At 35.7% G+C, this 25001-nt stretch overlaps 2 protein-coding genes and 1 pseudogene across 14 annotated transcripts in view; 1 reads left to right on the top strand and 2 right to left on the bottom strand.

The window, feature by feature from the left end:
• Window positions 1-3634: 3634 nt before the first annotated feature.
• Window positions 3635-5201, bottom strand: LOC125778230 (uncharacterized). The gene is made up of 6 exons (XM_049454869.1): window positions 5181-5201; window positions 4229-4450; window positions 4060-4152; window positions 3941-3973; window positions 3764-3868; window positions 3635-3671 (listed from the first exon to the last, which is right to left on the bottom strand). The coding sequence occupies exons 2-6, from the start codon at window positions 4426-4428 to the stop codon at window positions 3635-3637; spliced, it is 468 nt and encodes a 155-aa protein (XP_049310826.1). The 5' UTR covers window positions 4429-4450; window positions 5181-5201.
• Window positions 5202-8826: 3625 nt separating this feature from the next.
• The window catches only part of LOC105228612 (uncharacterized), a 41523-nt gene continuing 25348 nt past the window's right edge, over window positions 8827-25001 (bottom strand). For 6 of the 13 annotated variants that reach the window (XM_049456692.1, XM_049456693.1, XM_049456690.1 and 3 more), the window contains exons 6-8: window positions 18855-18875; window positions 18672-18801; window positions 18223-18611 (exon numbers count right to left, since the gene is read on the bottom strand). In XM_049456692.1, the coding sequence (XP_049312649.1) occupies window positions 18343-18611; window positions 18672-18801; window positions 18855-18875 (420 nt within the window). In that variant the 3' untranslated portion in view covers window positions 18223-18342. Of the gene's footprint in view, window positions 9199-9258; window positions 9386-9441; window positions 9660-9904; window positions 9946-11705; window positions 11928-12551; window positions 13111-18222; window positions 18612-18671; window positions 18802-18854; window positions 18876-22091; window positions 22639-25001 lie in introns of those variants that run through there. The other 7 variants (XM_049456700.1, XM_049456696.1, XM_049456702.1 and 4 more) reach the window with 7 other exon arrangements.
• On the top strand, window positions 14015-16979 carry LOC115066341 (uncharacterized; annotated as a pseudogene).

Consider the following 25001-nt stretch of genomic DNA (forward strand, 5'->3'; position numbering starts at 1 on the left):
GTAGTTTCTGACGTGTCATCAACGAAGTGCGTGGTCTGGCGTTGTCCTGGTGGAACACTACACTCTTCCTGTTGGCCAATTCTGTACGCTTCTGGTCAATCGCCTGCTTCAAGCGGTCCAGTTGTTCGCAGTAGATAGTAGAATTAAGCGTCTGGCCATATGAGAGCAGCTCATAGTGGATAATTCCCTTCCAATCCCATCAAACACAGAGAAATACCTTAGTGGCCGTCAATCCCGGCTTGGCCACTGTGTGGGACGATTTATCGGCCTTCGATAGACCATTTTCGCTTGATATTGTCGTATGTGAACCATTTTTTGGGGCCGGTCACCATACCCTTCAAAAATGAGTCGAGTTCGTTCCCTTTCAGCAGCATATCGCAGACGTTGATTCGGTCTAGAAGGTCTTTTTGCGTCAAATCATGCGGCACATATCAGCTTTTTTGTGTATCCAGCCTTCTGCAGATGATTTAAAATGGTTTGGTGACTAACTCCCATCTTCTGGGCGATGTCAGGAGATGCCACATGTCGATCTAACTCGATGTTTTCCATGATTTGATCGGTATTCGTCGTCACAGGTCTTCCGCCGGCTGGCTTATCCAATGTGTCGTTTTCTCCCGCTCTGAATCCTCGAAACCATTCCTCCGCAGTTCGAAAAGATAGAGTACCCTACCCCAAAACACCACTAAGCTCACGGAAATTTTTCTAGCAGAGGAATACTTTAAAATAGCGCGAATTTCGGCGTTAGTGAACTCCATGTTTACACGTTTATAACTGCTGAACGCAATATCCAAACTAATCATACATAGCGTCACAAACACTGGCCCTTGATGGAGCTACATCACCAAAAACTGAATTAAGTTCAACGATGCGCTGTTTCTGAGTTAATTCACGTCGAAAGTTGTATAAAATAATAGCTCGAAAATGTTCGCGGTTTAATTCTACTTTTAGGCCGAGATGCATATTTGAAGTTACTGTAAACAACACAAATAGTGCATGTAGGTCAAAACGTTCTGAGTATGTATAGATCGAAAATGTCAAACTTTACGAAAAAATTGTAAGTTGCCAGATTGCAACACTAGGGTTGCTAAATCCCGAAGTATTTAAGGGAACCTACGTAGTGAATGCTCTGAAGCCAAGTCGCGAGTCTTTGTATTTTGGTTTCGTTTTCTTAATTTGGTGTGATAATGATCAAATCACCGACCGACATTGTCCTTTTTGTAGTTAAACAGATTAGTTTAGTGACTATGATGCTATCGGGCGGTAAGGCTACATATTGTTTCGTCTTTGTATACAAAGTGAAATAAACTAAATAAAACTTAAGGATAAGCTAGAAACTCTTAACTGATAAATGTCTTGACTTCACCTGCAGTAAGGAAAGTCTTTTGGGTACACCTTCTCCGACATCACCGATGAAGACAAACTACAGCATCAGACATATCATTACAGCTTGTTTGTAGAATCCACGTTGAGTATTAAGTATACCAACGGCTTTGGTTAAGGTCCATCAACTTAGCATCGCTGATAAAGCTAGTACAACAACAGCGTAATGATTGTCTTAATTAGCTATCGGAAATAATGAAGTTGCGTATACGCCATGGTGATCCACTTTTAACACAATAACAATAACTCATATCATTTACATATTTATAAATATGGTCAGTAAAATCATAAAAATTTATTGTCTACTTTCAAAATTCATTTTGCATTGTTTGGCCAGACAATGTTCTCTATAAGGTCCAAGTAAGGAGACACTTTACGTAACTTATGGTATTTACTATCGCTATAGCAATTCGAGTTAAAAAATCCGATCAGCTGAGGTGTTGTTTCCTCCTCTACAAGGAACACTAGGGTATGAATAAAACTACAACCGCTATCTACACATATTTCAAAAGGAGACATCTCCTTAGAATCCGAATCGAAGCAATTAGAATCCTCCGCAAACTGAATTGTTCTGCCATCAATCATGAGACCTACATACGATCTTGTTACAATTTTAAGAAGTAAAAAGAAAACTCTAAATATATGTAAATTTACCATTTTTCTGATTCAATTCTGAAGTATATAAACAAGTAGGATACAACCAGTAATTGTAATCCACATCACTATCCAGTTCAACCAAAATAAAAGAATTAATCCAATTGGGTGGTGCATATGAAATTTCTGAAAAGATTAAATAGGTTTAACGACAAATCTTTAAACATTTTTTTTTTAATTACCTTTATTTTTTTGGATACTACCTTATCAGAGAAGGAAAATTCGATTTTCTTAGCAGCGTAAAATCAGTACTGTGGATAACACAAAACGTTTCTCGATCAACACGGCACCATAATACATCCTATCTCCATCATCGGTAACTAACTGAACTTTGTAAGGTACGAGTATAGTCTTATTGTGTATTCCAGCTGATCGTAAGTCATGTGTTTTCTCGCAAGCTGGAAATAATTTTAAGCACATAAAAACTCAGCACTAAAAGTATCTTTTTGGCACCGCAAATTACTAAGGGCAAGAGATATATTTTTCAGCAATTAAGAAAAGGTTAGTTTCAGTTTAAACTCGCTTTGATGTTGAATCTCCAGTATTGTATAAATACAGTTACTTCCTGATGAACCTTCAAAATAATGTAGAACTTACCAAGCTCTGCACGTTTGTGTAGTATGGAGCTGTAAATAGATTGTTACGAAACCAGAATTAAATAATAGAAAATGTAAGAAATAACATTAAAATTTATTGATTAAATTTGCAATATAAAGACATGTCTGAGATGTGCCGGTTGTAACTTGATATTGATGGAATCGAATTAAATAGCGGCACTTTGCGTCTTACTACCGAAAGCAATGACTAAACATCATGTGCAATGATAAGCCATAGAATTGTAATGTGAGACTTTGCTCAGAAAAATGTGAAAATCATTGCCTATCGCAGAAAGCACATAAATTACAGTGTACTACAAAGAGCAAAAAATCGTAAGAATCGCCGAATACACTTTATGTACTTCAAAAAGGCCCCAACACAACACTGCCAAAGATTTTTATATATGACAAATGTCACAGGCACAGATTTCATTGACACTCATACCAACCTAGTTTCTCCAATTGATTAAAAACGGTTTTCGAGATTTGATTTTCTGATTAAAGTAAAAAGTAAATCAGTGGCTGCGGCCGATATTGAAAACAAAAACTTAAAAATCGATGCCCATTGAATAGTTAAATAAATTAGCACACAGAAATAAATTCATATCACAAATAATATAAAATAAAATACACAAATATCCAAAGAGTTGTATACTTATGCATGGCAATACAAAACATACCTACAACAAATACACTAAAATGCTTTCTCTGCACTTAAGACACACAGTGAACCTAAGCAATTGTAAAAGACCCAAGCTTTGGTATTTGAAGCTCACAAATTAGATTTAGAAAATGTATGTAATTAACAAAATCAGATTAAAATTTGAACTATACCAACCTTTGAAATAAGGTTTTCTACGACTTATCATAAATTATATCTACATATGTATATGAAAATACTTATCACGCGAGAAATGATGACCTTTTCCATTATTGTGAATGTTTCGGCACCACAAATTTGGTTTCGCACACAAAATTTAATGGAACTGTTTTGTTGAGTAATTTCACTCATCGTAAGAATATCCGAATGCACTTTTTGCACTTCAGAAAAACAAGTGTGTAATAAACACTAATGATTATAATATTTTGATGTGTTGACATTTGGCACAGATATCACTGACACTCGTACCAACCTAGAAAAATTATATGCAAAATTTATTAAATCTTCTAACTTTCTTTCCAATTCAGACACCTTTTGAGTACACCGTTCCTCGGTTGCTTTGATTTCCGCTGACATCCTGAAAATTTATAAAAATACAACTTATTCAAAAAATTAGAAATTTTTGAGTTTAAAGTAAAATATAATTTACCTCTCCGCGGTTGCTTTGACTTCCACCAACATCCTAAAAATTTCATTAACAACGAATTTCAATAGTACATCTTATAGAAAAAGTTGACATATTTAAGGTTTATGTAAAATATTAATCACCGTCTTGTCTGCTGGTTTCTTAATTCTCTCCTTTCCAATTTAGACACCTTTTGAGTACACCGTACCTCCGTTGCCTTGATTTCCGCCGACATCCTGGAAGTTTCAGTAACAAATTTCTGAGACTAGGTACAATATGAGAGAAAGAGTTTGATTTCACCGTCCCCTTTACCTTTCCAGTGCATCCCCTAAAACACTTAGCTTTCCGTCGATTGATTTCGCTAAGCTAAGAAATTGGTCTATTTCCTTCCCGGCATCCACGTATATTGTTAAAGGAGCATCATTCATATAAGGCTCGGGGTTAGCTTCCTCTGCGCTCGCCACGTGGAGCAGAGCGACGATGAGTCCAATAAATATGATTTTATTTGCCATTCTATAAGTTTACGTCAATTGGCTGTGAATGAAGGAAACGATATAAGTATTTTAATATATACAATTAAGGACTGTCTAGAAATGGTCTTAATTATTTAGGAGCTTCGGAGTTCAAGAGGCTAGACGAAGTATCAAACATATATATCAAGAAAAGCGATGACGTCCGGTATGACGAATACTTCACATCAAACTAAATGAATCTCCATCCGGCACTACTAAGGTCTATGTATGGCGTGATAGTCGGCCAGTATAACCTAACCTAAACTAACATATGCAATGGTTCTTCTTCCAATAATAACATACATAGTAGACTGTATGAATTTTTCTCAAGAAGTGTAGGGTTCTATATTTTAAAGTCAGCTATAAAATATGCAAATTTATTATTAGAAGCTATTTTGTGTCTGGAGCACAGTCTATTGAAATGCTATCTAGAAGATTAAAATATCACTTCGTGGGTCTGCTATTAAGTTCAAGTGAAGCAGAAAACCCTCAACTATGACTTCTACACTGCTATCAAATATTGGAAGCTTTTTAGTCATAACATATACGCGTTTATAATTATATGTATTATGTCTTCTTGCTCATAAAATACGCGCTCGTTTCACTAAATCTTCACTTCCACTTAGAATTTCTTTGTACCTCTAAGCACTACACCTCGACAGCCAGTGAACATAGATATTATAACATAGATATTATAACAATACAATACTTAATGATTTCACTTGTTGAAGATTTCTTCATAAAAAATAAACCAGTCGTTTGGTGTACACGGCACAAATAAAACTGATTTAATTTCTGCATCTCTTATATTTAGTCATAAACATATTTATATGTATATTGTGCGTGAAAGTATTTCGGTGATAAGTGGAAATCAAGAGAGTACCAGAACTATAATCAGTAGAGAGACACAGCCGGTGCTTATATGTCTCTTATCGGTAAGATGGACTTAAAAAAAAGTTATGCAATCATTTAGTTTATTTAGATTACTTTGCTTTGTACCATTTTACCATTTCCAATATCGAGTCACATTGTTCGAAAAGTCGATAGGAGTGGTGGAAATCCTTAAATTAGATATACGTTGAGCAAAAACTGTACAAAAAAAACACCCGGAAATTGTAATTAAATACTTCAAGTAAATGATATTTCAAAAAAAAAAAAAGAGTTTGCTAAGTTGGTAGAACTATCCTTAATTACTATGCCAAATGAGCGCGATTTGTAAATCAGTTTGTTTACCACAGCAGCTTAATTCGATACACCTCAGTCGTACGTTGCGAATTTTACTTAATGAATAAAAATATGGAACAAGGAATTTGTCTCAGATTTTGTATTTCTAACTGGCTAAATGAACCTCAACCCTCCATTCTAAACATACACACCAACCTAACCTACCACATTAACTCGAACTCACAACACTGACAGACATCCACATCAGACCTACTCACGACAGCACCACACATAAACACTCACACAACCACAATCATCGCGTTAACACCATTCAACTCACCCCTTATTCTTGGAAAAATGGAAAAAAAATAGAATAATAGGAATTGAAGAATGAAATGAGCACGAAACCTTTCTCTCATCGGCAGCAAATTAATACGCACGGTAGTTCGTTCGAAACGCACTGCCGGTCTATTTACCGAAAATTCAGTTGTAAATCCTTTTCTTCTATTAAAATCTTTAACGGAAAGCTCAAGTTTTTATAACTTGATTTAAACAGTTTTTTATTATCGTTGCTAGCGAAATTGACGAGACATCCACATTCACCGTTACGCGATTATTTGATAAAAAGGGTATGTACTTGTCAGCGCTGAGGTATTGCCTACGACCCTTCAGGTAGGTAGGTTGAGAAAGCTCTGAGAATGAGTGAGATATACAATTGATATTCAGACAGAAACCTTTCCTGACAATAGTAATTCTGTGTATTACAAATGGATTGAATCAATATTTCACTATGCCCACATACAGTGCTGTGCATACGCTAAGATTATTGGATTGATTTTGTTTTGGTTTTTATTTAGCAGTAAAAGTATAAAGTACAAGTTTTGTTGTTACGTATTCTTTTTGTTTTCACCTAAGCTATAAATAAATATTATAACGTTTACCTGATGACTGTTTATTTCAGAGTAATTTGACAATTTTTTGAAAGTTGGGATGAGTTGCTTAGCGTATGCACAGCACTGTATATTTTTGGTCAATAGATAAACTCGGGTCGATACTACCCCAATTTCCATATAAATACTACATTAATGGTTTTCGTTTTTCTAACAAACCTTATGCTGATATGTATATTTAATACTAAGTACATCCTATATGTATGTGTATGTGTATTTAGGAATATATGTGTAAAGTGTATTCTTATTTATTTCATACTGCCGATACCAACGCATAAACTTGTACAATTGTTTACTTTTACTGAGTGCCTTAAGTGGACTTTATTTTTATTCGGCTTAAGATATTGTTTACACATGTACATATGTGTATTTTAATGCAGTTTTATCAAAAATATGTTTCCATATAGTTATTCGCTATGACGCCTCGTCGGAAGAGAAGGCGAAGTGACCAAAAATGAATTCTATGAGCGTTTGGAGCGCGTCTTACGGTGTGACTTTAACGGCAGGGTGGGCAAAAAGGTATCTTTGGCCTAACTGTCGGTAAATTCAGCCTCTACGATGAAATATCCCCAAATGTGTTGAGGCTAATCGACTTCACCGGGACCCAAAATATGGTTATCTGCAGTTCTAGATTCAAACATATGAAAACTCATCAAGCTACCTGGCTGTCTCCTGATCGATTATGTTGTAATGGACGGAAGATACGTCTCTAGTGTTTTAGACGTGCGTCCGTTCCGAGGTCCTAACATTTGAAACCATAGGTTTTCAAAAAAGGCAAAAGAACAGCTGGTACGATGATGCGTGCCGTGTCGCATTGGAGAGAAAGCAGAGTGCCTACCTCGCAATGTTAAATCGATCACAACACGTGCGGGATGAAATAGATACCCAGAGCTTCAAAGGAAAGCGACACGCATTTGCAGACAAAAACAAGAAAGGAAGGGCTAAGTTCGGGTGTCACCGAACATTTTATACTCTCGCATGATATCATTATCCGTCATTTATATATTTTTTTATTTTGCTGTAAAATTAATTAGAATTAAATTCTGAGAGATTTACCGATATTTTCGGTGAAAAATTAGGTTAGGTTAGGTTAGGCACTGAGTTCTTCGTGTTCGATATCAGGGACCTTGAAAAGTTATAGTCCGATCCCGACAATTTTTCCACAAGGGATACCTCGGCTCAAATACCGTATATGTGTAAAGTTTTATTTCGCTATCATCATTGGTTCCTAATGTATATTTTATACAGAGAAGGCATCAGATGGATTTCAAAATAGCGTTATATTGGAAGAAGCCGTGGTTGTGAACCTATTTCGTACATGTCATCAAGGTGTTAAGAAAATATTATATACCGAATTTCAATGAAATCGGTAGATTAGTTCCTGAGATATGGTTTTTGGTCCATAAGTGGGCAACGCCACGCCCATTTTCAATTTTTAAAAAAATCCTGGGTGCAGCTTCCTTCTGCCATTTCTTCCGTAAAATTTAGTGTTTCTGACGTTTTTTGTTAGTCGGTTAACGCACTTTTAGTGATTTTCAACATAACCTTTGTATGGGAGGTGGGCGTGGTTATTATACGATTTCTTCCATTTTTAAACTGTATATGGAAATACCTGAACGAAACGTCTCTATAGAGTTTGGTTGACAAAAATCTTAGTAGGGGGCGGGGCCACGCCCACTTTTCCAAAAGAATTACGTCCAAATATGCCCCTCACTAATGCAATCCGTTGTGCCAAATTTCACTTTAATATCTTTATTTATGGCTTAGTTATGGCATTTTATAGGTTTTTGGTTTCCGCCATTTTGTGGGCGTGGCAGTGGGCCGATTTTGCCCATCTTCGAACTTAACCTTCTTATAGAGCCAAGGAATACGTGTACCAAGCTTCATCAGGATATCTCAATTTTTACTCAAGTTACGCTTGCGCGGACGGACAGACGGACGGACGGACAGACAGACATCCGGATTTCAACTCTACTCGTCACCCCGATCACTTTGGTATATATGACCCTATATCTGACTCTTACAAACAACCGTTATGTGAACAAAACTATAATACTCTCCTTAGCAACTTTGTTGCAACAGTATAATAAGGACATCACCGATGAAGACAAACTACAGCATCAGACATATCATTACAGCTTGTTTGTAGAATCCACGTTGAGTATTAAGTATACCAACGGCTTTGGTTAAGGTCCATCAACTTAGCATCGCTGATAAAGCTAGTACAACAACAGCGTAATGATTGTCTTAATTAGCTATCGGAAATAATGAAGTTGCGTATACGTCATGGTGATCCACTTTTAATAACGCAATAACAATAACTCATATCATTTACATGTTTATAGATATGGTGAGTAAAATCATAAAAATTTATTGTCTACTTCCAAAATTCATTTTCCATTCTTCGGCCAGACAATGTTCTCTATAAGGTCCAAGTAAGGAGACACTTTATGTAAAGTTTGGTATTTTTGAATGCAATCCGTAGTTACAAATCCGAACAGCTGAGGTTTTCTTTCCTCCTCTACAAGGAATACTAGCTCACTATCATTACAACTGTCATTTACACATATTTCAAAAGGGTGCAGCTTCTTAGAATCCGAATCGAAGCAATTAGAATCCTCCGCAATCTTCAGTGTTTTGCCATCATGCATGAGAGCTACATACGATCTTGTTACAATTTTAAGAAGTAAAAACAAAACTTTAAATATAAATTTACCACTTTTCGGATTCAATTCTGAAGTATATAAACAAGTAGGATACAACCAGAAATTGTAGTGCACATCACTATCCAGTTCAACCAAAATAATAGAATGAGGCCAATTCTCAGCTACGGTATGTACTTTCTGAAAAGATTAAGTTGAGTTCAACGACAATTCTTTAAACATTTTTTTTAAATTACCTTTATTTTCTTGGATACTACCTTATCAGAGAACAAAAATTCGAGTACTTTAAGTTGCTTAATATAAGAGGACAATACAGTTATTAACACAAAACGTTTCTCGATTAAAACGCCATCATAAATCATTTTATCTCGATCGTCGTGAAAAATAAAAATTATGTAAGGTTGAGTATTATTGTGTATTCCAGCTGATCGTAAGTCATTCATCTTCTCGCAAGCTGGAAATAATTATAAGCACATAAAAACTCAGCACTAAAAGTATGTTTTGCAACACAAATTACTAAAGGGCAAAATATATATTTTCCAGCACCCAATTAAAAAACGTTAATTTCAGTTTAAACTCGCGTTGATGCTGAAATCCAACATAAATGGTTAGTTAAACTATTTTGAGCCCATATCTCCAGGAATGTACAAATACAGTTACATACTTCCTGATGAGCCTTCAAAATAATTTGGAACTTACCAAGCTCTGCGGGACGTTTGGGACGAGTGGCAACTTCTGAACTGTAAATAGATTGTTACGAAGCCAGAATTAAATAATAGAAAATGTAAGAAAAACCATTAAAAATTATTGAATAAATTTGCAATATAAAGACATGTCTGAGATGAGCCGTTTTTAAATTGCTATTGATGGAATCGAATTAAATAGCGGCACTTTGCGTCTTACTACCGAAAGCAATGACTAAACATCATGTGCAATGATAAGCCATAGAATTTTAATATGTGACTATCGTAGAAAGCACATAAATTACAGTGTACTACAATGAGCAAAAAATAGTAAGACTTTGTTCATAATTTATGTCGTCCCCCTCAAAGTTATCCCCTTTATCCCAGCACAATTGTGCCAACGTTTTTTCTTATCGTTGAAAAAGTTGTTAAAGTCAATTTCCGGAATAGCCTTCAATGCGCGTGGCGATTCCAGTTTACTTTCTTCAATTGATTAAAAACGGTTTCCCCTGAGCTGTCGTTTGAGTTTTCTGATTAGCCCGAAGTCACACGGAGCTAAATCAGGCGGTGGCTGCGGCCGATATTGAAAATTTGGCGAAAAACTCACTGAGAATCAATGCCGTATGCGGGGTTCATTATCGCGGTGCAAAAACCAAGAGAACCGGCTTCCTATTACGAATAGCTTCGTGCAAAAGACACGTAACACTCAAATAGTATTTCTTGTTGACAGTTAGGCCGACCATAAGGAATTCGGAGTGCATCACAACTCGATAATCGAAGAAAACTGTCGAAATAGCTTAGATTTTTGACCTGCTTTGACCTGATTAATCCGTCTTCATCTCATTTTCGTTCAATTGATCTTCTGTTTTCAGGTCATAAGCATAGATTCAAGACCCATCGCCAGTAATATAATAATATATTTCATGAAATCCTGGTAAGTAGTCGGAAAGCATTGTTACACAGACGTTAACGCGACCCTGTCTTTCGAAAAAAGTGAACCAAATCCTTTCGATATTCCAACCAGTAATATCTCTTACTGTTAATCGTCGATTCTCAAGCACAAATTCCTTTATTTTATTGACGTGTTGATCATCAGTTGATGCTGATGTTGATGGCCGTCCCTCTTTGAATAATTTGTGCCAATCAAAATCACTTGCACGCGAGAAATAATTATCACCGATGACCTCTTCCATTATTGTGAATGTTTCGGCACCACAAATTTGGTTTCGCACACAAATGGAACTGTTTTGTTGAATAATTTCACTCATCGTAAGAATATCCGAATTCACTTTATGCACTTCAGAAAGACAAGCGTGTAATAAACACTAATGATTATAATATTTTGATGTGTTGACCTTTGACATAGATATCACTGACACTCACACCAACCTAGAAAAATTATATGCGAAATTTAAATTAAAAAGTCTTACTAGTTCTTGCTCAGAGCATACAAAAGAGCTTACAAACATATTAACGATGCTCATTCAATAGTTAAAAAAATTGCACTCAGAAATAGATTCATATCACAAATAAAATACTATATACTATGCATGGCAATACACAATATACATACAACAAATACTAATGCACACAAGCAGTAGCTGATAAAATGCTTTCGCTGCACTTAAGACACACAGTGAACCTAAGCAATTGTAAAAGACCCAAGCTTTGGTATTTGAAGTACACAAATTAGATTTAGAGAATGTATGTAATTAACAAAATCAGATTAAAATTTGAACTCCACCAACCTTTGAAATAAGGTTTTATACAAGTTATCATAAATTATATATACATATATGAAAATGCTGATGATTCACCTGTTTGTCTGCAGGTTTATTAAATCATCCAATTTCCTTTCCAAATTAGACACTTTTTGAGTACACCGTTCCTCCGTTGCTTTGATTTCTGCCGACATCCTGGACACATCATTCATATAAGGCTCGGGGTTAGCTTCCTCTGCGCTCGCCACGTGGAGCAGAGCGACGATGAGTCCAATAAATATGATTTTATTTGCCATTCTATAAGTTTACGTCAATTGGCTGTGAATGAAGGAAACGATATAAGTATTTTAATATATACAATTAAGGACTGTCTAGAAATGGTCTTAATTATTTAGGAGCTTCGGAGTTCAAGAGGCTAGACGAAGTATCAAACATATATATCAAGTTGCACTTAATGTTCGGAAAAAGCGGTGACGTCCGGTATACGAATGATGAATCTCCATCCGGCACTACTAAGGTCTATGTATGGCGTGATAGTCGGCCAGTATAACCTAACCTAAACTAACATATGCAATGGTTCTTCTTCCAATAATGACGTACATTGTATACTGTATGAACTTTTCTCAAGAAGTGTAGGGTTCTATATTTTAAAGTTAGCTATAAGTTATGCAAATTTATTATTAGAAGCTATTTTGTGTCTGGAGCACAGTCTATTGAAATGCTATCTAGAAGAATAAAATATCACTTCGCGGGTCTGCTATCAAGTTCAAGTGAAGCAGAAAACCCTCAACTATGACTTCTACACTATTGTCAAATATTGGACGCTTTATATTCATAACATATATTCGTTTATAATTATATGTACAAGTATTATGTATTCTTGCTTATAAAATACGCGCTCGTTTCACTAAATCTTCACTTCCACTTAGAATCACTTTGCACCTCTAAGCATTACACCTCGACTGCCAGTGAACATAGATATTATAACAATACAGGACTCAACCAACAACTTTAAGAAAGTGCAATTAAATTTTTTTGATTCTTAATGATTTTACTTGTTCAAGACTTCTTCAGAAAAAATATACCAGTCGTTTGGTGTACACGGCACAAATAAAACTGATTTCATTTCTACATCTTTTATATATAGTCATTAAACATATTTATATGTATATTGTGCGTGAAAGTATTTCGGTGATAAGTGGAAAGCAAGAGAGTACCAGAACTAGAATCAGTAGAGAGACACAGCCGGTGCTTATATGTCTCTTATCGGTAAGATGGACTTAAAAAAAATTTATGCAATCGTTTAGTTTATTTAGATTACTTTGCTTCGTACCAATTTACCACTTTTACCATTTTCATTAACGAGTCACATTGTTCGAAAAGTCGATAGGAGTAGTGGAAATCCTTAAATTAGATATACGTTGAACAAAAACTGTACAAACACTCGAAAATTGTAATTAAATACTTCGGGTAAATGATATTTAAAAAAAAAAAAAAGAGTTTGCTAAGTTGGTAGAACTGTCCATAATTACTATGCCAAAACTGAGCGCGATCTGTCAACCAGTTTGTTTACCACAGCAGCTTAATTCGATACACCTCAGTCGTACGTTGCGAATTTTACTTAATGAATAAAAATATGGAACAAGGAATTTGTCTCAGATTTTGTATTTCTAACTGGCTAAATGAACCTCACTCCTCCATTCTTAACATTAGAATTAGAATGAAAGTTGAGGAATGCACTGCGACCTTTGGTCTATTGTGCCCTCATCTTCTTAACATACACACCAACCTAATCCACCACATTGACTCCAACACACAACACTGACACACATCCACATCAGACATACTCACGAGAGCACCACACATAAACACTCATGCAACCACAATCGCCGCGATAACACCACCCAACTCACACCTCATTCTTGGAAAAAAGGAAAATAAAAAGAATGAAAGGAATTGATGAGTGATCGCGAAACCTCTCTCTCATCGTCCGCAAATTAATACGAACGGTAGTTCGTTCGAAACGCACCGCCGGTCTATTTACCGAAAATTCAGTTGTAAATCCTTTTCTTCTATTAAAATCTTTAACGGAAAGCTCAAGTTTTTATAACTTGATTTAAACAGTTTTTTATTATCGTTGCTAGCGAAATTGACGAGACATCCACATTCACCGTTACGCGATTATTTGATAAAAAGGGTATGTACTTGTCAGCGCTAAGTTATTGCCTACGACCTTTCAGGTAGCGTTGAGAAAGTTGTTGAGAAAGCTCTAGGAATACCTCCAACAACATCACCATTTGAAGCCCACATTTGCTCGGCCTCAAATATTAAACACACAGCCGAATTTCACATTGCACAATAAGAAAAAAGGTGCCGCATAATACATTAAGTGATTTTCAAAAACAATGGAGGATAAATTCAACTTTACAGGGGACTATGTTGCTTCTATTAGTAATTTTTGAGTATACTTAACTTTAGACAGTATATCGAGTCTTTGCCTTAATTTTTCATTATATTAAAGGCGCAGGGTAAACTCGGTTTTTGAAAATTGACGACCTTGAAATATTTCCTTGCATTTGATGCTTTCACATTGACAGAGTATACATTGTTCGGCAGCAATCGCATTTTGTTTTTCTTTACTTGTCCGTGAAATTTACAATTGAGTTTGGCTTAGCGATAAGAACAAACATACAGATACATAAATAGCGATTGAGTCTCTCTACTGATCACAATTCGTAGAAATCGTGTATCATCGTTCAGAGGCGACTTAAAATTTGTAGTTTATCTCATTTTGTGTGCCAAATTGCTATCAACGGCTGATCCAAGTTGAGGTATTTTTTCAAAAGTCGTTTTTCGACAGATCACGAGTGAGTCATGTCAAGCTGTCATGTTATTTTTGCTCAGTATTATTTGGCATTTCATCATGGAATGACTTACGCCTAAGAATAGTTCAACTTTATTACGAAAATTCTGCAAAGAATGTGTTTCGCAATGAATAAAATATAGTTGAGATACATGAAGACTTTGGAAAGTGGATTCGACGCCGTTTGGAGCAACTTGGACTAACGTATGGAAATTGAAAACGTTCATCGCTTCACTCTATGGACTCTTGAAAAATTCTAAGAAGATCCGACGTTTTCTGCCAAATTTTGTTCAGCGTTGAGGCCCATTTTTGGCTCAATGGGTATGTCAAGAAGCGAAATTGCCGCATTTGGGACGAAGTGCAAGTTGAAGAGGTTGAAGTTGAGAGGCTGCCAGAAAAAAATGGTTTGTTGCGGCTTGTGAGTCGGTGGAATCATCGGTCCATATTTCTTCAAACAATTATGCGGGTGATAACGTAGTCATCAATGGCGACCGTTATCGCGCATTGATAAACGACTTGTTGATGCCTTAAATTGAAGCTTGTGATCTCTGCCACGTTTGGTTTTAACAAAAGGGCGCCAATTCCAACACATCGCCTCAATCAACAGATTATTTTGAGAAAACACTTCGGCGAGCAGATAATCTCACATTTTGGGCTGGTCCACCAATATCACGTGATATCACTCCTTTAGACTTTTTCCTCTGGTGATATGTATAGTCTAAAGTCTATGTGAATAATAATGCTTCAATGCGCGTGTTATTCGAATGTTCTTTCGATGGATAAAAAACATTTCCCATTAAATTTGAAATTTATGTGTTTCTTCACTAAAAAAGAAGGGAAATGGATCACCCTTTATAAGTGATGTGTAAGTAGCTTCTTATAAAAAGGACTCATCGTCGCTCTGCTCCAAGTGGTGAGCGCAGAGGAAGCTAACCCCGAGCCTTATATGGATGATGTGCCACTAACAATATACGTGGATGCCGGGAGGGGAAATAGATCGATTTCTTAGCTTAGCGAAATCAATCGACGGAAAGCAAAGTGTTTTAGAGGTTGCACTGGAAAGGTAAAAGGAACGGCGCAGTCAAACTCTTTCTCTCAGATTGTACTGTGTCTCAGGTGTACTATTGAAATTTGTTCTTAATGCAATTTTTAGGTTGTTGGCAGAAGTCAAAGCGATGGAGGAATTGTGAAGTTAAAGGGAAATCATATTTTACTTTAAGCATAAATATGTCCAACTATTTCTATAAGGTGTAATATTGAAATATTCCGGATTCCGGAATTTTTCCCTCATCTGAGAGAATCTAAAAAAGTAAGGATAGTTAAAAAGAATTTAAATTATTGTTAAACACATGCAATCATTTCAGGCAAATCATATACATCCCGAGTACTCAATAATTCCTTTGGTTAATAATATTGGGTTGATTGAATTGGACAATGCTGTGAATTATACCTCCGGCCTGTATCCAGCTTCTTTATATACTTCAGAATTCAATCCAAATAGTGGTAAATTTGATTCTAATTTTGTTTGAATTATATATCAAACTGTTTGATTTGTAAGATCAAACTAGCTCAACAAAGATTTTAGATAATCCTTACCACTGGTGGGGGGAATTAAACAACGTCTTTAGTCGAGCTGAGAATATTTCATTCTGTTTTTATTTATAAATTTGGAAACCTTATATACTATTTTTCAAAGTATCCTAAATAACTTAATATATGTGTATGTGTGTGTGTTCATATGTATGCAGCACATTGTTTATGCTACATGGTATGGTATTGCTTTCAAGTGCATATGTTGTGTGACCTTGGGTTTGTTTTAATGTGAGTACATTTACAAACAGTTGCTAAAATATATTCTAAGAACCCATGGGTTATCATATGCAAACATCTTATTCTTAGTAATGTTTGTGTTATTGTCTATTGAATGCTATTGTTTTGCATGACAATGCATTTTAAGTATTTTTATGTATATGTGTGTATGTTCAATATATTTGAACATAAATATCTAATATTAGTGGACTGTATCAATAGTAAGATTTAATAATTGTGAAATATATATGTAAAAGTTTTTAAATATGTATAATGTTGTTGTCCGTGCTTTGGCAGCAACGAACATGTTCAATTTTGAACAAATTTTTTTATCTAATTGAAAATTATTAGGAATTAGGAAAAGGTACGAAATTTCAGAACTTTTCTGTCGCAGATTTAGCGAGTTTCACACAGAATTTCGTCATGTACTTCTGCTCTAACAAACGCTGCATTTTCGGCTTGCACCACTCACAGAAACACTCGGGGACAACTGACCTCAGTCCTATTAATTTCCGGACAAACCCTGTATGTGAGGTACTTTAATGAAACCTGTGAACATACCATTAGTATGTGGCTTGATAATAGTTGATAGATAAACTCAGGTTGATACTACACCAACTCCCATATAAATACTACATTAATGATTTCGTTTTTCTAACAAACGTTATGCTGAATATGTCGGTCAGTGTGTGAGTTAGATAAAGTATATGCATATAGTATATACCATTAGATTTCGATTTTCTGTTTCACGTTTTACAACTTAAGGTATTTCCCTGACTTTGATTTTTGCAATTTGGAAGAGTATTAAATGTTCGGTTGCACCCGCACTTACCTCTTTCTGACTTGTTTATTTTATAATTCTTAATCTTAACTAAGTACATATTATAAATTCAGCCTCCACGATGAAATATCCCCAAATGGGTTGAAGCTGATCGACTTCACCGGGACCCGAAATATGGTTATCTGCAGCTCCAGATTCCAGATGGGAAATGCTTGAAAATTCTAGGAAAAGATGCGGCGACTAACAGAAGGTTTCAAGACGGGAGCATACTCTTGTAGAACGCCCAGAGGTGATCTAGTGACTTATGCTCAGAGCATTCTAAAATTATAAAGGGAAGCATAAACCGAGGAAATGGCGAATTGGATTCCCCAATCGATGACGCTGTAGCAGACGTTCCATTGCCGATGAAGTGGTTCTAATAACAATTACCGAGTTAACGTCCTAAGCACAGCAAAACGGCGGGTACCGATGGAATGCAGGACAACTAATTTTTAATTTCGGGCACATACGCATATATGTATGTATACGTACAATTCATTATCTCTCACAATTTTATAGACGTTTCAAAGACCAGCTTTTGTATTTTTTTATTTTCTTACGACCAATCGAAATGAGCGTGGCGGGATCCAACTATAATGAACACAAATAGTGCTGGTAGGTCAAAACGTTCTGAGTATGTCTAACATCAGAAATATCAAATTTTACGATAAATTTGTGAGTTGCCAGATTGCGGCACTAGGGTTTCCAAGTCCCGAAATATAAAAGCCAACCTGCGTAGTGAATGCTCTGCGAAGAAATCAAGTCGCGAGGTCTTTGTAATTTGGTTACGTTTGTTGGTTGAGTGAGATAATAATCGAATCCCCGACCGACGTAGTTCTTCTTGTAGTTAAACATATTTTTTTGGTGACTATGATGCCATCTGATGGTGAGGCTACATATTAGACCGTCTTTGTACACAAAGCGATATAAGTTAAATAAAATATAAGGATAAGATTGTAACTCTTAACTGCCACTTCACCTGCAGTAAGGAAAGTCTGTAGAAACCATATTGAAGGTTCAATATACCAATGGCTCTGATTAAGATCCATCAACACAGCATCGCTGGATATAAACTTTTACAAGAACAGAGTAATGGATGTCTTAATTAGCTATCGAAAATAATTTAAGCTGCGTATACGCCATGGTGATCCACTTTTAATACAATTCAATAACTCATATCGTTTACATATTTATAAATATGGTCAGTAAAATCATAAAAATTTATTGTCTACTTTCAAAATTCATTTTGCATTGTTTGGCCAGACAATGTTCTCTATAAGGTCCAAGTAAGGAGAAACTTTTAATAACTTACGGTAACCAGCAGTGCAATATGATATTTTAAATCCGAACAGCTGAGGTGTTGTTTCCTCCTCCACAACGAATATTATGTTATCATTAAAATTACAACCGTCATATACACATATTTCAAAAGGAGACATCTCCTTAGAATACGTATCGAAGCAATTAGAATCCTCCGCAATCTCCAGGGTTTTGCCATCATGCATGAGATCTACATAGGATCTTGTTATAATCTTAAGAAGTAAAAACAAAACTTTAAATGTAAATTTACCACTTTTTGGAATGATTTCTGAAGTGTATAAACAAGTAGGATACAACCAGTAATTGTAATCCACATCACTAGCCAGTTCAACCAAAGCAATAGCATCAAAGTTATCGTATTCTAGTATGGGATGTACTTTCTGAAAAGATTAAATGAGTTTAACGACAATTCTTTAAACATTTTTTTAATTACCTTTATTTTCTTGGATACTACCTCATCAGAGAATGAAAATTCGAGTACTTTATGTTCTTAATATAAGAGGCGATTTCATTTGCTAACACAAAACGTTTCTCAATCAAAACGCCATCACAATACATCCTATCTCCATCATCGGTAACTAACTGAACTTTGTAAGGTACGAGTATAGTCTTATTGTGTATTCCAGCTGATCGTAAGTCATATGTTTTCAGGCAAGCTGGAAATAATTTTAAGCGCATAAAAACTCAGCACTAACAGTATGTTTTAGGCACCGCAAATTACTAAGGGCAAAATATATATTTTTCAGCACCCAATTAAGAAAAGGTTAGTTTCAGTTTAAGCTCGATTTGATGTTAAAATCCAACATAAATGGTTATTTAAACTATTTTGAGCCCATATCTGCAGTAATGTACAAATACAGTTACTACTTCCTGATGAACCCTGAAAATAATGTAGAACTTACCAAGGTCTGCATGTTTGTGTAGTGTGGAACTGTAAATAGATTGTTACGAAACCAGAATTAATATAATAGAAAATGTAAGAAATAACATTAAAAATTATTGAATAAATTTGCAATATAAGGACATGTCTGAGATGTGCCGGTTGTAACTTGATATTGATGGAATCGAATTAAATAGCGGCACTTTGTGTCTTACTACCGAAAGCAATGACTAAACATCATGTGCAATGATAAACAATAGAATTGTAAAATGCGACTATCGAAGAAAGCACATAAATTACAGTATACTACAATGAGCAAAAATAGTAAGACTGTGTTCATAATTTTAAAATTTATGTCGTCCCCCTGAAAGTAATTCCTTTTGGCCCCAACACAATTGTGCCAACGTTTTTTTCAATCTTTAAAACAGTTGTTCCGGAATAGCCTTCAGTGCGCGTGGCGATTCATGTTTAGTTTCTTGAATTGACTCAAAATGGTTTCACTGAACAGTCGATTGAGTATGCTAAATAGCCAGAAGTAACACAGAGCTAAATCAGGCGAATACGGAGCCTGCGGCCATATTGGTTGAAAATTTTCCGAAAAATTCACTAAGAGTCAGTGCCGTATGCGACGGTGCATTATCGTGGTGCATCCGGCTTTCTTTTACGAATAGCTTCGCACAAAAGACGCATAACACTCAAATAGTATTCCTTGTTGACAGTTTGGCCGCCCAGAAGGAATTCGGAGTGCATCACAGCTCAATAATCGAATAAAACTGTCAACATAGCTTAGATTTTTGACCTACTTTCACCTGATTATTCCGTCTTAATCTCATTTTCGTCCAATTGATCTTCTGTTTTCAGGTCATAAGCATAGATTCAAGACTCATCGCCAGTAATATGATAATATGTTTCATGACATCTTGGTAAGTAACCGGAAAGCATTGTTACACAGACGTTAACGCAACGCTGTTTTTCGACAAAATTGAGCGATTTTGGAACCAATCATACTTTCAATTTTCTTAGGCTCGAATGATCTTTCGAAATGAGTTTCACTGATCCTTCCGATATTCCAACGATGCCAGTAAGATCTCTGACTGTTATTCGTCGATTCTCAAGCACCAATTCCTTTATTTTATTGACGTGTTGATCATCAGTTGATATTGATGGCCGTCCTGAACGTAGTTCGCCGTCAACATGTTTTCGACCCTCTTTGAATAATTTGGATTAATCAAAAACACTTGCTCGTGACAAATAATTATCACAGGAGACTTTCTCCAACACTCCGAACGTTTCCGCACCAGAAATTTGATCCCGCCCACAAAATTTAATAGAACTTTTTTGTTAAATAATTTCAGTCATAAAAAAAATCGACAAATGGACTTTATGTACTTAAGAAAGACAACAAAAGACACTGAAGATTTTTTTGATGTGATATTTTGCACAGATGTCATTGATAGTCATACCAACCTAGAAAAATTATATGCGAAATTTAAATTAAAAAGTCTTACTAGTTCTTGCCCACAGTATACAAAAGAACTTATAAACGTATTGACGATGCTCATTCAAAAGTAAAATAAATTTGCACACCGAAATATGAATAAAAGAAATATGAATAATAAAATAAATACAAATAAAATATAAAATACACATAAGAGAGTTGTATACTATGAATGGCAATACAGAACATACATATGTACAACAAATGGTAATGCACACAAGCAGTAGCTGATAAAATGCTTTCGCTGCACTTAAGACACACACTGATCCTAAGCAATTGTAAAAGGCCCAAGCCTTGGTATTTGAAGCTCACAAATTAGATTTAGAAAATGTATGTAATTAACAAAATCAGATTAAAATTTGAACTATACCAACCTTTGAAATAAGGTTTTCTACGACTTATCATAAATTATATCTACATATGTATATGAAAATACTTATGATTCACCTGTTTGTTTGCGTGTTTATTAAATCTTCTAACTTTCTTTCCAATTCAGACACCTTTTGAGTACACCGTTCCTCGGTTGCTTTGATTTCCGCTGACATCCTGGACACATCATTCATATAAGGCTCGGTGTTAGCTTCCTCTGCGCTCGCCACGTGGAGCAGAGCGACGATGAGTCCAATAAATATGATTTTATTTGCCATTCTATAAGTTTACGTCAATTGGCTGTGAATGAAGGAAACGATATAAGTATTTTAATATATACAATTAAGGACTGTCTAGAAATGGTCTTAATTATTTAGGAGCTTCGGAGTTCAAGAGGCTAGACGAAGTATCAAACATATATAACAAGAAAAGCGATGACGTCCGGTATGACGAATACTTCACATCAAACTAAATGAATCTCCATCCGGCACTACTAAGGTCTATGTATGGCGTGATAGTCGGCCAGTATAACCTAACCTAAACTAACATATGCAATGGTTCTTCTTCCAATAATGACGTACATTGTATACTGTATGAACTTTTCTCAAGAAGTGTAGGGTTCTATATTTTAAAGTTAGCTATAAGTTATGCAAATTTATTATTAGAAGCTATTTTGTGTCTGGAGCACAGTCTATTGAAATGCTATCTAGAAGAATAAAATATCACTTCGCGGGTCTGCTATCAAGTTCAAGTGAAGCAGAAAACCCTCAACTATGACTTCTACACTATTGTCAAATATTGGACGCTTTATATTCATAACATATATTCGTTTATAATTATATGTACAAGTATTATGTATTCTTGCTTATAAAATACGCGCTCGTTTCACTAAATCTTCACTTCCACTTAGAATCACTTTGCACCTCTAAGCATTACACCTCGACTGCCAGTGAACATAGATATTATAACAATACAGGACTCAACCAACAACTTTAAGAAAGTGCAATTAAATTTTTTTGATTCTTAATGATTTTACTTGTTCAAGACTTCTTCAGAAAAAATATACCAGTCGTTTGGTGTACACGGCACAAATAAAACTGATTTCATTTCTACATCTTTTATATATAGTCATTAAACATATTTATATGTATATTGTGCGTGAAAGTATTTCGGTGATAAGTGGAAAGCAAGAGAGTACCAGAACTAGAATCAGTAGAGAGACACAGCCGGTGCTTATATGTCTCTTATCGGTAAGATGGACTTAAAAAAAATTTATGCAATCGTTTAGTTTATTTAGATTACTTTGCTTCGTACCAATTTACCACTTTTACCATTTTCATTAACGAGTCACATTGTTCGAAAAGTCGATAGGAGTAGTGGAAATCCTTAAATTAGATATACGTTGAGCAAAAACTGTACAAAAAAAACACCCGGAAATTGTAATTAAATACTTCAAGTAAATGATATTTCAAAAAAAAAAAAAGAGTTTGCTAAGTTGGTAGAACTATCCTTAATTACTATGCCAAATGAGCGCGATTTGTAAATCAGTTTGTTTACAGCAGGTGTTTAATTCGGTACACCTCAGTCGTACATTGCGAATTTTACAATGAATAAAAATATGGAACAAGGGATTTGTCTCAGATTTTGTATTTCTAACTGGCTAAATGAACCTCACTCCTCCATTCTTAACATTAGAATTAGAATGAAAGTTGAGGAATGCACTGCGACCTTTGGTCTATTGTGCCCTCATCTTCTTAACATACACACCAACCTAATCCACCACATTGACTCCAACACACAACACTGACACACATCCACATCAGACATACTCACGAGAGCACCACACATAAACACTCACACAACCACAGTCACCGCGATAATACCACTTCTCACACCTCATTCTTGGAAAAAAGGAAAATAAAAAGAATGAAAGGAATTGATGAGTGATCGCGAAACCTCTCTCTCATCGTCCGCAAATTAATACGAACGGTAGTTCGTTCGAAACGCACCGCCGGTCTATTTACCTAAAGTTTAATTGTAAATCCTTTTTTTCTATTAAAATGTTTAACGGAAAGCTCAAGTTTTTATAACTTGATTTAAACAGTTTTTTATTATCGTTGCTAGCGAAATTGACGAGACATCCACATTCACCGTTACGCGATTATTTGATAAAAAGGGTATGTACTTGTCAGCGCTAAGTTATTGCCTACGACCTTTCAGGTAGCGTTGAGAAAGTTGTTGAGAAAGCTCTAGGAATACCTCCAACAACATCACCATTTGAAGCCCACATTTGCTCGGCCTCAAATATTAAACACACAGCCGAATTTCACATTGCACAATAAGAAAAAAGGTGCCGCATAATACATTAAGTGATTTTCAAAAACAATGGAGGATAAATTCAACTTTACAGGGGACTATGTTGCTTCTATTAGTAATTTTTGAGTATACTTAACTTTAGACAGTATATCGAGTCTTTGCCTTAATTTTTCATTATATTAAAGGCGCAGGGTAAACTCGGTTTTTGAAAATTGACGACCTTGAAATATTTCCTTGCATTTGATGCTTTCACATTGACAGAGTATACATTGTTCGGCAGCAATCGCATTTTGTTTTTCTTCACTTGTGCGTGAAATTTACAATTGAGTTTGGCTTAGCGATAAGAACAAACATACAGATACATAAATAGCGATTGAGTCTCTCTACTGATCACAATTCGTAGAAATCGTGTATCATCGTTCAGAGGCGACTTAAAATTTGTAGTTTATCTCATTTTGTGTGCCAAATTGCTATCAACGGCTGATCCAAGTTGAGATATTTTTTCAAAAGTCGTTTTTCGACAGATCACGAGTGAGTCATGTCAAGCTGTCATGTTATTTTTGCTCAGTATTATTTGGCATTTCATCATGGAATGACTTACGCCTAAGAATAGTTCAACTTTATTACGAAAATTCTGCAAAGAATGTGTTTCGCAATGAATAAAATATAGTTGAGATACATGAAGACTTTGGAAAGTGGATTCGACGCCGTTTGGAGCAACTTGGACTAACGTATGGAAATTGAAAACGTTCATCGCTTCACTCTATGGACTCTTGAAAAATTCTAAGAAGATCCGACGTTTTCTGCCAAATTTTGTTCAGCGTTGAGGCCCATTTTTGGCTCAATGGGTATGTCAAGAAGCGAAATTGCCGCATTTGGGACGAAGTGCAAGTTGAAGAGGTTGAAGTTGAGAGGCTGCCAGAAAAAAATGGTTTGTTGCGGCTTGTGAGTCGGTGGAATCATCGGTCCATATTTCTTCAAACAATTATGCGGGTGATAACGTAGTCATCAATGGCGACCGTTATCGCGCATTGATAAACGACTTGTTGATGCCTTAAATTGAAGCTTGTGATCTCTGCCACGTTTGGTTTTAACAAAAGGGCGCCAATTCCAACACATCGCCTCAATCAACAGATTATTTTGAGAGAACACTTCGGTGAGCAGATAATCTCACATTTTGGGCTGGTCCACCAATATCACGTGATATCACTCCTTTAGACTTTTTCCTCTGGTGATATGTATAGTCTAAAGTCTATGCGAATAATAACGCTTCAATGCGCGTGTTATTCGAATGTTCTTTCGATGGATAATAAACATTCCCCAATTTGAAATTTATGTGTTTCTTCACTAAAAAAGAAGGGAAATGGATCACCCTTTATAAGTGATGTGTAAGTAGCTTCTTATAAAAAGGACTCATCGTCGCTCTGCTCCAAGTGGTGAGCGCAGAGGAAGCTAACCCCGAGCCTTATATGGATGATGTGCCACTAACAATATACGTGGATGCCGGGAGGACAATA

This window comes from Bactrocera dorsalis, chromosome 4 (assembly GCF_023373825.1).
Source record: "Bactrocera dorsalis isolate Fly_Bdor chromosome 4, ASM2337382v1, whole genome shotgun sequence".
In the NCBI taxonomy this organism is placed as follows: Eukaryota; Metazoa; Arthropoda; class Insecta; order Diptera; family Tephritidae; genus Bactrocera; species Bactrocera dorsalis.